Here is a 17,627-nt window from a genome sequence, read left to right on the forward strand (position 1 = left end):
CTAAGTTAATGGTAGTATACAGTGTGTAACAGTACAGTATAATTTATGTGGTCATATGCAAAACAAAGAGCATTTGCCACTGATTAATTTAATCCTACTGTACCTAAATGATCCTCGTTTGGGACCAAATAACGCAAGAGGCAGACTTCATGAACAGCACTTTTATATTCTTCGAATTTTGTTTAATAGGATGAAGGGGCTCAGTGCTTTAATGTGAGGGCTAAATATTTTTTGCATTTTAACAATGAATACAGAAATTCTGCCTATTGTTTCCTCCACAAAGTCTCTGCCTCACAGAGGAGCAGAATTTCACATTTTGAAGTGTTACAAAAAAAGCTAAAATCCACTTTCGTATTGAGTCTCTCAGGCTGTTTTTCTGATACTAGAAAAATTAATGGCATTGCACTTGAAGGCCTGCTTAGCTCCAATCTATACATCAACATATATGATGGCATTAATGCACACAAGATAAAGCATAGCTTATTAAAATAGCCACCATAAAGACTGGTACATGCTGTGTGTATTGTAGTTGTACAGTAAATATTTATGATTTACAATTAAAAACAGTCAGGGTACTTACACAAAAAAAAATGACATCCTAGACCAAAGCAAAAAATACCTTCTAAAAATGAAGCATATGATGTGATATTGTAAGGAAGAAAACTTGCCAGCTTGTACATTCAGGTAGTGAAACACCAACACATCACCTTAATTAAATCTGTGGAGGTTTGCATAATTAAGAGTGATTGGGGAAAGGCTTACAAAATAATATAAAATAAGTTGCGTGTTTTTATTCATCATGTTCTAAAGCAGGGGTGTCCAAAAAGGAGTGCTCCAGTCCCCATGTGACTTGGCAGCCCTTTCGTTCAGGCCCAACACATCTAACTGAAGTGGAGAGAAAGTATATCTCTGGCAATGTGCTAGTTTGCTTCCCTCCTCAATAATTAGAAGAGTTTGTTACTTACAAGCAAAGTTAAGGCTTAGAAACATTTGGCATCACTAGAATGTTCAACTCATTGTCACTGTCAAGATAACACAAATGCATGCTGATGCTTGGATACACTTTCAGTCGAGGGTTGCAGTGGACAGCAGAAATATATACACAAGTTGATTGAGCTTCTTGTTGGATAGCTTTTAAGTTTTCCCAGCGCAATGTGCTCACTATTTGTTCTGCTGGTTGAAGAAGCATTAAAAATGAGTGTTTTACAGTGTACTCTTGTCTCTGAGTATAAGCTGTGATTTCCCACTGCCCTAGTTCAACTAGCATATTTCTTGTGAAACTACTGACCAGAAGGTTCTGAATGAGGATGTTACCCAACTGCAGCTGCCCCCAAGGCCACTGTGCACAAAACACAGGAATACCTGTGTATCTCTTAGTAGCTTTCCACTCCAAACCTGCACAAAGCAAATGTATTATTGTGGGGCTGAACATATACTGTAGCTCACTCTTGTATGCGATATAATGAAACCTATAAAATTGTCTGTATGTGCTGTGTTGGCATGTTTGAATATAAAAGCCTTACTATTTGAACTCGCCCTGTCTCTTCCTAGATGACCTTTCACTGGTTGGAGACAATGCCTACAAAATCTATCAGTAGTGGTATATCTAGGCTTGGTACTATTTGATTGTTTCCTTCCAAATGAACAGCCATTTTTAAAGAATTAACTGCTGTTTTCTGAGCACTATTTTCCAATTCAGGTAAGTGAAATTGATATTTTCAAATTAATAATTCAGGTCAATTTCACTTGGCTTGAATTGGAAAAGAAAACGTTTTCATTTCTATATTGGAATAACTGCTAAAATAATATTTCTACTCAACATAAATCTTTCATTCTACATTTTAAATATACACACAACATGCAATAAAACTAATTATCAACTACAGCTAATTAAACATGACTATTCTAGCATCAAATCGTTTAGCTTATGCTTTTCTTCCCCCCCCAAGGCAAATTAAAATACTGCACATTTAAATAATTTTGGGCACAGCAAAGACTCAAAGATACAAATAACCAAAAAGGCTAAATGAGCTGAATGGCTTCCTTTTCTTTGTAACTTTCATGCTCTAAAATAAATCTCTCAAAAGACATATAACAATGTGTTGCATTGTTGCAAGCGCATCTTGAAAGAAAATTCCTGGTTGATTCACAGCTTCCTGCTTCTCCTTCAGTCCCAGTACAGCCCGAGACAACAGAAGGCAGTATGGGACAAGAGCATGGCAGAAGTAAGCAGGTGTGTCAAGTGTGATGATTTCTGCTTTGCACAGCTGCATCTTGTCAAAACACGTCTCCACACTGATGGAAGACCTTGCTCATAAATTAAAAACAAGGTTGCCGCAGGTGCATCTTATGGATGACAGGGACTTGAATTTAGCAGCTTAACCTACAGTTAACTTCCTGGCTGTCTTATACTGTGAGAATTACATTTACATTAAATGACAATCTTTATCTGGCTTTGATGCCCAGAGTTTTTTTCACAAGGAACAGCAAGTGATTGCCATCTTGACTACTGTAGCTTTAGTACTCCGTCCGTTTTCTTAAAAACATTTTTTCAGCCTGCTTTGTAAAACAAGCATTGTATGCAACCATTAGTGAAATACCTTCATGACCTGAACATTGTTTCACAACATGGACATTACAACTTGTCTAACAGGAGTCCGAGCCCAAGAGTTGCCTCCACCTACATATTCTTCAACTCGTTTCAAGGCACTTTGAAAGCACTGCAGCACCATGTCACTAAACAAACCGTCAAGACAGTAAGACTAAGTCATTCAGTGTAGAGGACAAACAAAACAAACATTATAAATAATAAAAAAATAAACTGAATAATTCTCTGTTTTTTGAGGAGGGAATTAATATACATTATGTGGTTTTACCAGCATTTTTCAGTGTTAAATTACATTTGCAAATTTAACTTCTGCTTATTTGCAGTTCGGTCTAGCTGATGGGGTTTTGGATGAAAAGAAGATCAGTGCGGGATGTAGCCCAGTTGAAGGCTGGTAACCGCACATTTCCAATGAATTGCTCAACAGATTAGGATCGGGAGACGAATCTTGCCAGTGCATGAGCACCACCTGTTCCCTGCCCAAGTACCCACTACCCAGCGTCCGCTGGTCTTTCACTATAACGAACACTCCTGGTTCTGTGGTGGTGTTGTGGGGAATGACAGGCTGGAGACAACTTTGTCAGAGAGCCTGGAATTTTATTGCCCGTTTCATTACAGCGGGGTGTGCTAATGACGGAGGCAGAGAGAGAAAGAGGAATTCATGTAATTTATTTCAGTTACTATATGTTTGTTATTACTATTGTGTTTTTTTTGTTGATCAGCGTTATTTAAATTACCTTAAAACCAATGTATTAGTATTTTAACTTTCATGTAAAGGACATAAGGGTTACTTATGTATTTTAACCATACATAGTATACATATTTGCATGTATACATATATGTATTTTCTGCCAAATCCTCATGAATGTCAAGACCCTACTGTATTTTGAAACAGCATTTGTCTAAAATTCAGTGTTTATGAATTTAAAATCGAATAGCAGCAAGCCTAAGTATATTATTAAATGATACACCCCTCAGTCCTGCTCCTCCATCCAAGTGTTACTCCATGACTGATAACCAAACGTTTTGGGCACCCCTCCTTTAAAAGTGCAACCATAACAGTCTCCATCAGATGGCTCCTTACCATAGTGAGAGTAATCAATGTTCTAAACAGACCTGTATTTTTACAGGCTACTTCGAAAATACATGCAGACGACATAACACCCAGACTCCACCAATTTAGGACTTTCAAAAATGTTTCTTAGGAGCTGCAGAGCTCAATACCATGATGTCACTTCTTCTGCATCAGATCCCTGGGTCTAAGGGAGTTTGGGTGCCTGCAGGGTGCTTTTACACAAACATCAACAGCTGCCCTCCCTTGCCTAGGGACACTTGCTTTGTTGAATAACGCACATGCGCCTTGTTGGTTGGTACAAGCCAGAGTTAACGTACCCGTGACTAATAAAATGGATAGCAAAACAAAAAGTTGACTATACCAAGAAATAAAACTGCCCTTTTGACTCTTCTTCAAAGCGTTTAGCGTTTAGATGCGTGTCAGTTGTGGGCGACACCCTGCCACCCTGGGTTTCCTTGATACAATCTATGTCCTGCCTGGAAGGACCGTTGGCCTGTCACACAGGGCCTCCCTTTCAGCAGTCCGCTTTGCCCTTCTCCAGGGAGCTGTGGATTTTGTCCAGAGTCTTTTTGATGCGCAGAGCTGTGAGCCTTGCCGAGGGGTTCTGATACCAGCACTCCTTCATTAGCTTTGCCAGTGCCGACAGGGTCTGGGGGGGGAGGAAAGAGTCGTGCAAGAGGTTTAGCACTACAGAAAGTGACTCGGCCTCCGTTGATTTGTGTTGCAGTATAAAAATCTTAGAAATTAGCCACTTCAAACCTAATCTCTGCACCCCAGCCGTCTAACCCAGGACTAAAACCTGATGAAACAAGTCGAAGCGCTCATACTCACTGGATCAGAGAACCATCTATTAGGAATGAAGGGCCTCTGATGCTCTACACATACAACTTTGCCCATGTCCTCAAAGCTGGGGTCATTTGGCACAAGATCATAAAAGGGTGGCTTGTATTCCTCAACAATACCTGGAACACAAGATTAGACAAATTTAAAACTATTGAACTGATCTAAATATCATCTCAGAGAAACAGACAATTTTCCCATTTTTGTCATGATGTGGAGCTGTAACAAAGAAAATTATTTCCACCCCGTTTGAATTTTGAATCATTTTATAAATGCATAAAAATGCTGCCCAGATCATTAGTTTCACAACTTTATTTTTCCCTAGCAACTAAATAAATAACTTCTACAGCAACTTAATCAATGGCAATAACGGAAGAACATTCAAAATTATCCAAAAAGACAAAGGAATACCTAACACTTCCTTTCAACACTGTTCTCTGCAAAGCAGCTCTGTTTAAAACTCGAAACATGATGCATAGTATTTGAGTATCTTACCATTGCTGTAAGTCCTCCGGGCAATCTCCCAAAGTACCAATCCAAAGGCCCAGATGTCAACACGCTTGTACGCATCAAAGCAGTCAGTCTGGATGGACTCATCCAGAACCTCAGGGGCCATGTACCTCTTTGTACCCACTTTTGGGTTATTGCCTATGTCCAGCTGATTGTCAGTCTGAGAGTGCGTCACCGCCAGCCCTTTTCAAACAGGAAAAAAAAAGCCACAATCAACTCCCCAGAGAAAAGATCTTCATACTGTAGTGAAGGCTCAAATGAAACTCAAATAGAGAAACTGGACTTTCTGTACAATACTTCCCTGACACTTTTCCACCCCTCTAGTCTATTACAAAAGTCAATAGACTTATAATAATAATAATAATAATAATAATAATTGCTTACACTTATATAGCGCTTTTCTGGACACTCCACTCAAAGCATTATCTTATCTATTATCTATAGATAATATTATCTATTACTGGTGGCACATTAATAACGTACACACTGCCACACATCATTAAAAATTAAACACCTCAATCGTTGCAGTCCTTTTCAGGCCTTGAATTTGCGGATAATGGTGATGAAGTTCCTGTGCTTCACTATTTTCCAACCAGATTGTTTTTCGGCAGGGAATTGACAAATCACTTTCTCCACAACCAAACACTGCCTCGGCTTAACTGCAAGCATCTCATTTTAAATTTAACCAAGCAAATCAAATCAATCAAAGATGGAAAGTGGGCAAGGTGGGGGCACTTGTATTTTGTATATCCTGCTTTGTGACAGGTTAACTGATAAGATCACTTTATAAGCCCTATACAATTTCTTGCAAGAGGAATTTGTCTTTTCGCATACCCCAACTTGCTCTCCATGAGACACACAGACAGGGAGAGAGAAGCCTGGGGTCAGAACGCAGGGTCACCCATTGTACGGCGCCCCTGGAGCAGTTGGGGTTAAGAGCCTTGCTCAGGAGGAGTAGGATTCCTCTGCTGGCTGCCAGATTTGAACCAGCAACCTTCCAGCCATAGGCGCAGATCCTTAGCCACAGAGCCACCACTCCGCCCTCCATGATGATGGGGGGCAGAGTGGCGTCAGGTGGCCCGCAGCAGTCCGAGGCAGACTCGGCGTGGCTCACCCAAGTCTGCGATACAGCAGCGCAGGTCCTTCTTCACCAGGATGTTCTTGCTCTTTAGGTCACGGTGAGCAATGGCCGGCTTGCCCTCTGTGCCGAAGATCTCGGTGTGCAGATGCACCAGGCCGCTCACCACGGAGGTGGCCATGAGCAGCCCGTCCACCGTCTCCACAGCAACACGCTGGAGGTAGTCGTACAGCGAGCCGTTCTCGTGGTAGTGCGTGATGAGCCACAGCTGCGTGCTCGAGTTCCTCGACGTCATGTCTGATGCCATGAATCCTGCAGGAGGAAGAAGAAAAACAGTTTCAGATTCTGCACTCTTCATACGCCAATGAAATAATAATGAGCACAGTCTGAGTTCTGCAGTACAGACAGGCATGCACATTCAGTCTGACGCCAAATAATGGAAACTTGATCAAATTTCAGCATCACTACTCATAGTCTCAGAAGTCTTCAGGACGATTAACAGCAGGGTACCTTTAACCCTTTAACCAAGGTCAGAAGCATTAAAATCTATTTGTGAATCCAACCAAAAGCCGATCCTAAAGACTGCTGTGGTGTTTAACTCTCCATTCCCGTAGGACAGGTTAATAAAATCGGGTTAGTCTGGTTCACTTAGTACCAATCAGTTTTGCTCAATTCAAAAAGAAAAAGTGTAGGGCCAGGAAGCAGGGGAATGTCAGGCAAACTACTCAAATAGAAAAGGAATAACCATTCATCATTATTCTCTTAAAAAAGAAATGCAGAATGGTAAGAAAAAGAACATATTACATTTTGGTGGCCTTCCCAATACTGGACTCCTGTTAAAATAATAATTATATTATTATTCACTTACAAAGTAAAAATAACCAATAATATGAATTAAAACAATAACAGATTAAAGCTTTTATCTGAAACACATCAAGTATTTTTTCATAGGATACATCAATTTCTTTCACTATGGTGTGGATTTCCCTTTAATACATCAGTGAAGAAAAAGAAGTGACCAGCTTGAATGCATTCATTTCCCCACTCCCACACAAGCAGCTTTATAAAAAGCCAAAACAATATCCTCACATTTGGGCTCCTGATTAGACATACCTAGTATGTTTTCATGTCTCAAAAGAACTGTGTTGTAGATCTCGGTCTCCCGAAACCAAGATTTCTCATCTCTGGAAGAGAAGATTTTCACTGCCACGTTCTCGCCCTGCCACTGTCCTCGCCAAACCTCTCCATAACGCCCCTTGCCTAGAAGGAAAAAATATTCAAGGAGCTGGGCCACCAAAAAGCAAAGGAGAGAAATATGACCAACCAAAGTCAAGCGTTACAAACTTGTCGTCTGATCTCCAGTAATCTGGCTAAACTTCACTTTAGCCTCACTCAGTCTGGCCTTCCCAAATCTCCTCCCTAATTTCTCATTTTTCCTGCTAACTAATCCGTAAAGGGGTTGTGCTCATTCGTTTGCTGCTGCACATCACCCCAGGAAGGTGCAGCACTTAAGCAGTGGATAAATTGTGTCCCAGTTGGGATAGTGTAAACTGAGTGAAAGGGGCTTTCAGCTCAAAACATTCTAGAGCTACATTAACGCAGGATATCATCAAAAAGTCTATATTTGTAATGGTTGCACAACAGAAATGCTATATATCCCCACACTGTAATTTCAATTTTCAAGTTAAAAAGTAGTTCACAACTTTTCCTGCTTGATTACTTTTTCTTTTGTATTTTATTGTTTCTACAGTTTATTTATAAAAAACAGCAAGACCAAAGTTGCTACTGAAAGAACTATTAACAAAATCAGCCGTATTACTTTAAAAATGTTAGATTCACTTCATGAGCTTCAGAACTGAACAACAGAGCACCACACAATGGCAATTTGCTATGCGCTGGGAAACTTCTTTGAGAATGGCAAAGTCTCAGTAGAGACATTAAGAAACATGCAGAAAGATAAAAGTGATATAATAAATATCATGGCACATCATAAAACACTGCTTAAAGAACTTATTTCATTAGTGCATACTTATTTCAAACCAAATATGAACTAAATATTGAAATTAAGATTAATGTAATTTCACCCGAAATTCTGAACAAAGAGGTAGATTATGATTTTCACATACATACAGTGTAACCTGGAATTAAGTAACAAAGCTGTTACAATACATGCCCTCATAAGTGAGATTTAAAAGTAGGACGTTCCCTCAATCATTTCTAGCTGATCTTAGGCAATTAGTATTACAGCATATTTTAAATTGAGTTCATCTATAAAAGGCTGAACTCCATTGACATACAAGATTAAACGTTATTAATAAGAGATAATATACAAACTAATTGTGATTATGATTTAACAAGGGAAGGACACAAGCAATTACTAGGAATTTAAGGGTGCCTTTCTCTTGTATGATGGGGAAAAAAAGCTTTAAATTTTATCCAGCTCTTAAGCACAAACTTAGAATTCATGCACGTTTGTGGTGCTGGTCACACAGGCAGAAATGCATTATAGATCGTCAACCCACCGACACATTCCACCAGTGTTATCTGTCGAGCCACTGTTCTCTGTACCAGGAATGGCAAACCAGAACCGCTGCCCGATGTGCATGAGTGATCCAGCAAATCCTGCAGGGGCAGAAAGAAACACGAACACTGCTGAAGAGACTCCTCACTCGGCTCCATCCCTGCCTCAGAAATACACACACAGCTAAAAAAAAAGAAGGATCCTTGGTCCTTCTTTCTGTCTTAAGAATGCTGGAGTTAATGCCTTTCTGCAGAAAAGACTACAGGCCTTGCTTGTATATCCACACGTTCCTTCCAGGCACATGGACCCGCCTTGATCTTTTGCACAACCTGAGCAAAACAGCGAAATATTTTGGGCTTCGCTTCAACCGCGTTTGCACCCAAGAAGCAATGCGAAGGACGAAAGCACAGCTTACCGCTAACGTGCTGTCACCCACGTTAGAGGCAATCAGCCCATCAATGGCGCCCTGCTCCGCATCCAGCTCGTGGAGCCTCTGGAGCCGGCTGTGGTGCAGCCGCCGGCACACCAGCACGGCCAACAGAGAGAGAAGGAGCAGCACCACGAACGGGCCAACCACAAATATGATCAGCACGTCCACGCCGTACTGGATTGGCTCCCCCTCTGGCACTAAGAGGAACCAGGAAACAATAAGGTTGTTGCACAACCTGAAAGACATTGCCCTGTCCTCACACAGACAGAGCTGCACTTCATCACTTATCCTGCACTAAGAGCAGAGCTGAGAAGCAACTGTGGAATTATTCTGAAAAGCCATTGGTCAAGAGTCCATTAATCAGACTACAACTATCTGCGAGGAAAATTGGTTGTATGGTATTTATTGACTCTTCTGCTGTCTTCAGGGCTAGAATCAGTTCAATTATTTTTTTAAATCACTTTCCGTTCCAACTGCCCCTTCCTTTAACCGATTCCAATTTGTTTCGGGCATGCTTTAGTGAAGCAAAGCACAGAACTTTCGAAAACATATGTGGCTTGTCACAAAAAGAGCACGGTTATTGGTCGTGGATTTTGATTTGCTACCTCAAAGTTTGATCCTAATGTTGGATCCAAAAGCAGAATATCTAAGATGGGAGATACATCGGTACATACCTGTGCGCAACAAAGGCAGCAACATTTCAGCGCTGACATTCAAGTTGCACAGGTTCGACGAGCAGCACTCAACCACCTGACTGGCAGAGTGTGGAGTCTGACACGTCATGCGGCCTTTCTCATGTCCTTCCAGACAGCCCCTCTGGAACACAGGGGTGTCCCCGCTCACAGCCACCGAGGAGAAGCAGCGCTGGCCCATGCACCGTTCCTGCAGCCCACAGGAGCTGCAGACACATTTTAGAGGGGAATGTAACCCTCTAAGCACTTCCTTATCTGCAAGAAAACACAGGCAGATCAACACACGATCAACATTGGAACACTGAACAAAAAACAGAGCTGGACAGCAGGGGTGTGGGAGGAACATGCTGCGGTCAAGCAATTAAAACTGACAGGCTGAGTAAAAAGCTGCTTTAATCAAGTGGTTAAGAAATCGATGCAATTAAATAACCATTGCTAAGGGCTTGTGACACAACATGATCTAATAGCTACAAGAGATAAAGCGAAAGTCAGTGCAGTTCAGAGATTAACAATGAGCGACTGGGAGGGAAGCAGTGTGGTATATTTGTCACAGCGGAGAGACTTGGATGCAGTGAAGTGCTGTGGTTTGAGCAGAGGACTGACATTTAATGCCACCCAGAATGATCACTTTAGCAGCACTATAATCAAATACTGCATTTCTGGAGTAATGCTTAGTGGCACAGACCTGGGATATTTTTGGCCATCCTGGGGGGAGGGGGGGGGGGGGGGGGGACATAAACAACAGCAATGTTTGATGGCACAATACCTTCAGCTGACGTCTGCAGGATTCTGAAGAGTAAAAGGAGAAGCATATGGACACTGCACTGAGCCATGAGGTTCACTGCACTAGAAAAATGAATTCAAAATTTAAATACTGCAATATACCAAATCAGAAAAGGCTTGCAGATGAGAATGCCTGGTTACAGATTAAAAACAAACAAACAAACAAACAAACAAATACAGGACATTACAAAACAATTTACAAAATGAGAAAATTACAAATCACCATTATAAACCAAGGCAATTCTTAAAAAGGTATACTGAATACACTACAGTTGTTAATGGTTAAAAAAAAAATAATGCTTCATGTTATTAAAATTCACTCTATTCTTCTAAACCTCTGTTAGTTGCCAACTTCAGTATTTGCATGGCGAAAACCAAGGTAATGGAGAAACTATATTAAAGCAAACAGGAAACAAAATGACTTGTTTAGCATATCTCAAAATTTAATTTAAACCTCATGCATAAAGAAAATCTACATATATATGCATTGTTCATTTGAAAAACACATCTAGAAAGATTGTAAGGGGGTGTAGGCATTTGTGTGTGGGCCGTTGCCATGGAAACCTCAGAGCAAAGGAGCCCCATTATGACACAACAACAAAGTGAACTGAAGTGAAATTTTAAAATAAGAAAAAAATGGTATGAAAAAATACTTATTTCTCTTTAGATCTAATGCTTCTCCACATGAGTCATCTATGGTACATCTTTACCTATCCTAGAGAAGGGCTCAATTGGTTTTAAAACACTTGGTATAAATGACACTAATTAGTACGCAGTGGTACTGTAGTATTTGGCACACTGGCGTACCACAGCTGCATTGCCTGCAGGTGCAGCTGTATGAAGAGTTAGTTCTACAGTACTGGACCAAAGCAAAAACGAGACACTCAACTGTACGCACATACAGGAACCACAAACATGTATAATGTTCATAATTGAAGAATGAGGACTATCCCAAGAAGGATGATGAACATTTCTGAGCAGTGAATGTAACCTAATCTTCAATGCAAACTACTGGATGGCTCCGATGTGTTAAAATAATAGTGATCTTAAAAATTAAAGTACAGCTCATGTGTAAGCTTTTTTTAAGGGTGGTTGTTTGGTGGCTAAACACTGAGGGCACTCGCTCCAAGTACAGGCTGGGCTCTTCGTTAAAGACGTCACAACTCCACACCTCGGTCACGTTGCTAGCTGACTGTGCCCAGGATACCTGCATGGCAACAAGCCAATGGCTAAGTGCCAGCAGGGGTAGGGTTGGGATTTGGTGGCCAATACTCTCTCGGTGCCAGGGAAAATGAAAAACGCCTGGGACTTCCCAGGGGCCTGCAGATTTGCACCTCATCTCCAACGGGCATGGTGCATTGCTACGAACCCCGAATAATGTCAAAAAGTGAACGGTTTTCTCATTCTCCTTATGTGGGAACAGGGGATCTTTCTATGAGACAAGATGTCAAGACAACTGGTAGTTCCACACCAGGTGTGTAAATCCAGCAATCTTCTCACCACTTCAATCAATACAGGACCATGGGGGAGCCGGATCCCATCCCAGCAGGCAACAGGTTCAGGAAGCATTACGCCCCCAGGTGGGACGCCAGTCCATCACAGGGTACACACAGAGATACACACACTCACAGAACGGCCAATTTTCCTAGAAGCCAATTATCTTACCAGTGTGTCTTTGGACTGTGGGAGGAAACTGGAGCATCCAGAGGAAACCCACGCAAACATGTGGAGAACATACTATCTCTACACGGATAGCCTGGGAGCCGGACCCAGGTCTGAGACAGCAATGCTAACAACTGCGCCACACCAGGTGGATGTGTAAGAAAGAATATTTTTTAAAATATATATTTTCAGTGAAATCTGATAACAGAATTATTTATATTGGCAGAGAACACACAGTGGTTACTTGTTGTTTTTGGGTGCCACCCAAACATTTGATAATCACACTGGTAAAAGAAATGATATTCTTTCACATTTAATGCGGCTCAGCTGCATTAATAGAAGCAAGCTTGACTACAGAAGAAGCAAGACAAACAAGATGAAAAGGAGTCGTTTGCTCAATATCTGGGTGGGGACTAATTTTGGAATAGAAGACCAACAGACCAAATTCCTCATGGTGGGTGTTGGAACAATAAGGACAGAAACTGGGTGAAAGGACTAAGCAGAGTGGCATGGCACCCATATGTGGAGAGAGTTTGTGAATCTGAAATAGTCAAACCCAGGAAGCAAGTAAGCTTCACAAGGCAAAGACGAAAAGGCTGTTGTCATTAAAGATGGTATCAAGAAGATGAACATTTCTTGAAGACCAGAGTGAGTGGGCCAAGAGGAGCCAGTAAGAAGAAATTATTCTACATCAGGGAAGGTTTATGAACGACTTACCCCTTTATAAACAATAATGGATGAAAGAACCAAAGCTTCTACCACATAACAGACTTTAGCTATGGGTGTGATGGATGATAATTAAGGATTATTTCAATCAAGCCTTACTTGTAAAAGATGCTGTGTGATTCCTTGCTCTTCTGCCAGTTACTTCCATAACCCAAGTAGCCTATCAGCATTGTCCCTGGAGGACTACAAGGAAAAGAAAAAAATCCAAATGAGTATCTATGAAACCACTGCAAATTTCAATCTAAATACAAGGCGGTGTTAGCAGAATATTTATTCAATTTAACACAATAATACCCAAACTATAACTTCATGATAACTAATACCTCCATTATCACTATACTCCATTTGGAGTTGATTCCCTAAACAATTAAATAAAATTCTAAGGTAAACAATGTAAAACCAACATCCTAAACACCAGTTTTCATGCATTCTGGTCTTAAAGCACACACTCAAAAAATGCTAAACTATGTAATTAAATCACAGAATTTTGAAATAAGTTATGCATCTATAACTCTCCTGTATAAAAATTTACACAGCCCTACAGATTTATTCATATTGTTGATTGAATACAAACAAAAATACATAACAGAATGAGCTGTTGAATAATTAATAAAGTATGATTTATTCTCATAATAGAAGTATACAGAGCAAAGTCCTAAATTAATTATATTATTAACATACTTGTCCTAAAAGTAGGCAACCATATCACCATATCACCCTGCAACTCACAGCTAGCAACCCACTGAAGCTAAGGAGGCATGAGCCTGGCCAGTACCTGGATGGGAGACCTGCTGGGAAACACTAAGGTTGGTGCTGGAGGAGGTGCTAGTGGCACCAGCAGGGGGCGCTCACCCTGTGGTCTATGTGGTCCTACCTGGACTATGGGTCCTAATACCCCAGTATAGTGACTGGGACACCACACTGTAAACAGGCGTCGTCTTTCGGATGAGACGTAAAACCGAGGTCCTGACTCTCTGTGGTCATTAAAAATCTCAGGGCGTTTCTCAAAATGAGTAGGGGCCAAATTTCCCATTAGCCTTTGCCAATCTTGGCCTCCTAATAACCCCCAACTATGAATTGGCTTATCCACTATGCTCTCCCCACTGACAGCTGATGTGGTGCGCTATGGCTTCCATTGCATCACCCAGGTGGGGCTGCACATTGGTGGTGGTGGAGGGAAGTCCCCATTACCTGTAAAGCACTTTAAGTGGAGTGTCCAGAAAAGTGCTATCTAAGTATAAGGAATTATTATTAAAATACTGATCTCCAGAAGCCACGAGGGGCACATTTATTCATTCCTTTTTAATAGTTATTTAAACAGGAAATTGTTCATTTTCTCCTTAGGACGAGCAACAGTAGATGGTAATTTGAATTCCATGGTATCATGTCTTACAATCACACGAAATACAAACGGAGGTTTTTGGATAAGCTCGCCAGCATCACATTTGGTATAAAAAAGGTGAACCTCACAATTACAAAACAATTCTTCCCTTTGTCAAATCTGGAGGGGTGTCTTATGTCTCGCAGTTGCTTTGCATCTACCAGGCCTGAAGCCTTTGATACCATATAGGAAATAGAACTCAAACACATAAAGCACCAGTACTCCTCCTTTCTATTAAGAAGCACACACTTGGCTGAAAACAGACATTGCAGCATGACATCGATCCAAAGCACACAATCCCAATTGACAAAAAATGGTTAAACACACATGAAATAAATGTTCTTGACTTGCCATCTCAATCTCCAGACTTCAATGCAATCAGACATTTTTGGGTTTGAATTGGAGAAGACAGATCACAAATGGAAGCCAAAGAGTTTGAAGGACCTAGAGCAATTCTTCTGGCAGGAACAGTGTGTAATCCCTGCTAGAGGAGGTTTAAATAACGCAAACTACAGTGGTGCAAATACATGTGGACACAGCTGTGTTTTCCTGACTTAATTTGTGACAACTGTGACATTGATCTGTGCAATGCTATAAAGAACACAGATTTTTACATTTATTTTCAATGGGATACATCAATCAGTAAATCTTTTGTTTACATTATGTTTATTGCAACATAAGTACAGTATGAATAAATCTGGAGGGCACCTTCGGAACTCAAACATTTGAGTCTGCCTAAGGAGAGGGCTAGGTGGCACTTTAGGGTCAGCACTGAATCATGATTCAAAATAAACATAATATCTAGTAATAGGGATGTTAAGTGGAGATAAGATCAGAAATGTTAACTTCGTCTAAAAAGTTGTTTCTTCTGATTTATTCATGTTGAATTACTGTTAATCTAATTGAAACATAAGTTCTACATAATGTTAGTACTTTATTAAATATATCATTAACCCCCCCCAAAGCAAAAACTAAGACCATTATATTTTACCAAAAATGAAAACAAGTCAAACCCTTTTAAAAGGAGAAATATACTAACCTTTGTTTTCCTGGTTTAATTGTGTTATCTAAAGCATGCAATTATGTTACCTGGGTATATCAAACAATTGTCCCAACTACTAAATCAGCTGCTGATCATTCAAAGAGCTTTTTAAAACCTCACGGTCTGCAGTCCACAAGAACAGAAACTGTGTACTTCTATTTTAAATATTCACACCCACATGCAATAAACACCTATATCCCAATGGATATACTGCACAAACGTTTCAAAACGGCAACAAAATATGGATATTATTCAAAAAGCTTTTTGAGCCTTAAATAGCCATGTTAGGGACAGAGCTGTTCTGAATTGAACGAATGGAGTTGGTAAGACTTGGAAAACTTGTCTAACGTGGCTGACCTTGCGATTTCTACACCAACTGCTGGACCAGGGCCCTCAGGAACCTGGTAATGTTAAATAGAATAGAAAAAGAACATGGAATATGGTAAATTACACATACAAAGCATGAGCAAAGAATTTTACTCGCACTCCATGTAAGACTGCTATGTCCAGGTACTCTCATACCTTTACAGCTAGGTTTTAGTAAAAAAGACACTAGACCCTTCACAATAAATGTTCAGTTTATTTACAATCAATTATACTATAAGTAACTCATGCATCGAAGCAAACAGAAACGTCAGCCTCCTTATTTTCCACTCCACCCTAAAGCAAAAGGCCCAGAGTCTCTCATAACCCTTTAATGAACACTCGTGTTAACACGTGAATGGAAAACAACAGCCCAGCACAAAAGCCAGCATTGCCCCCGAACCTCGAATTGAGTGGGTCCATCATTACTTTCGAGCCCTTGAGGTTAGTGTGAGAATTGCTGCAATTTCCATTTCTTTGACATGACCGGTTCTGCTCACAATGCAAGGCGCAATAAGTCAGAACGTTAACTACCACCTCCTATATGGTGTTGCAGGTACACCCAAAACGTGTCCCGGGACCCGATCAAGCACTCAAGTCAGCACTTGTTCCCGATGCCTTTTAATAAACAGATGGTATGCTTCAAAGAGGTATTAGAACACGCGCACGAAAGTGCAGGAGTGCGAACAAGGGGCAGCATTAATATAAAGACTCCGGGCCAATATGCATGTCTGGCTGTACGTTGCAAAGCATTTATCTAGGATTGCTCAGACGCTGCGTGCTTGACAGTCATAGCTGTGACGGTCAGGACGAAGTGGAGCCCTGCTGCAGACGGAGGCGATTGCTGTCTCCGCTGTCACAGCCGGTGGCACCGAGGGCGCCTCTGTACGTGTTCTTGGCATCTGTTTAACGACCACAGCGGAGGAGACAGTCTCCCTTTCAATGCAACGCTAAGCCCCCATATCCAATTTCTATCGCTTCACTTACAATTCGGTTATTATTCTCCTGTCGTAAGGAAGTTTTAGACGCCAAGGATCCAATGGACTTATGAGAGAAAACTGTAAAGATAGCGCTTGTTACAGGAAGGCTTAAAAACAGAACCGAATCTTGTGGTGCAAAGAGAACTAGATCTATATAAACACTGTTAAGGATATTAATTAAACATTCAAGTATTATCATCTATGCTTAGGAAAGAAAAAAAAACAAACATTATCGCCCAACACTGCGTCTTCACAGCATATATCCTCCACTTTCACACACAAATATTTTTTATAGAAAACCAAATTGTACTACATCTTACCTGATATCAGGAGCATACACATGTTTTACGATGGAATAAAAAAGTAACTCCTAATTCCTAACATAAATGTATCAGAATTTTCAATACCTACACAACACCACCAGCGACCTCCCTCCCACAGATAGTGCAATTTCTGCCCAGAGCGCCCACATGACGTCAACAATAATGACTAAATCTGGCCGGGAAATGCATTGTGGGATAGTACGATTCCTCCACTCTAGCTGTGAACCTCCCTTCTGAAACAGATTAAGGGATCTAACCAAGAGCGAAGCCTGGTTAGATCCCATAATTTGAACGTGGTTTTCTCCGAAATAAAGAAGGAAATTTATTTTAGTGTGCTAAAAATGCATTGATATTTAAGGAAATGTATTTATAATCACATTTTGCTGCATGTGTACAACATGTATGTAGTACAGAACTGCAAAATAGAAATACGTTCTAAAAGCAATGATCTCGTTAAAATTAAACTAGAATAAACTTTCTGTCCTTGAAAAATGAACATATTTTAGTTTCACATCCCATAATCTTACGTTTACACATTAACCTGTGTTTGTAACAGTAGAAGTGTTTTCAAAACTAAAATGGGGTCGATTTTTGTGATAAGTATGGTTGTCAATAT

General features: G+C 40.6%; 1 protein-coding gene across 7 annotated transcripts; it reads right to left on the bottom strand.

Moving 5' to 3' along the window:
• Nucleotides 1-146: 146 nt before the first annotated feature.
• On the bottom strand, nt 147-17,157 carry acvr1l (activin A receptor, type 1 like). 7 transcript variants are annotated; one of them, XM_015361173.2, is made up of 12 exons: nt 17,100-17,157; nt 15,703-15,746; nt 13,022-13,105; nt 10,518-10,597; nt 9,734-10,006; nt 9,045-9,256; nt 8,631-8,730; nt 7,222-7,368; nt 6,145-6,420; nt 5,016-5,213; nt 4,512-4,642; nt 147-4,329 (listed from the first exon to the last, which is right to left on the bottom strand). In XM_015361173.2, the coding sequence occupies exons 3-12, from the start codon at nt 13,090-13,092 to the stop codon at nt 4,195-4,197; spliced, it is 1,623 nt and encodes a 540-aa protein (XP_015216659.2). In that variant the 5' UTR covers nt 13,093-13,105; nt 15,703-15,746; nt 17,100-17,157; the 3' UTR covers nt 147-4,194. The 7 variants fall into 7 exon arrangements, with proteins under 7 accessions (XP_015216659.2, XP_015216660.2, XP_069053712.1 ...); XM_015361174.2 differs by having other exon boundaries at nt 17,096-17,138; XM_069197611.1 differs by having other exon boundaries at nt 10,518-10,540; nt 17,009-17,138.
• Nucleotides 17,158-17,627: the final 470 nt, after the last annotated feature.

Source organism: Lepisosteus oculatus, chromosome 13 (assembly GCF_040954835.1).
Source record: "Lepisosteus oculatus isolate fLepOcu1 chromosome 13, fLepOcu1.hap2, whole genome shotgun sequence".
Lineage (NCBI taxonomy): Eukaryota > Metazoa > Chordata > Actinopteri > Semionotiformes > Lepisosteidae > Lepisosteus > Lepisosteus oculatus.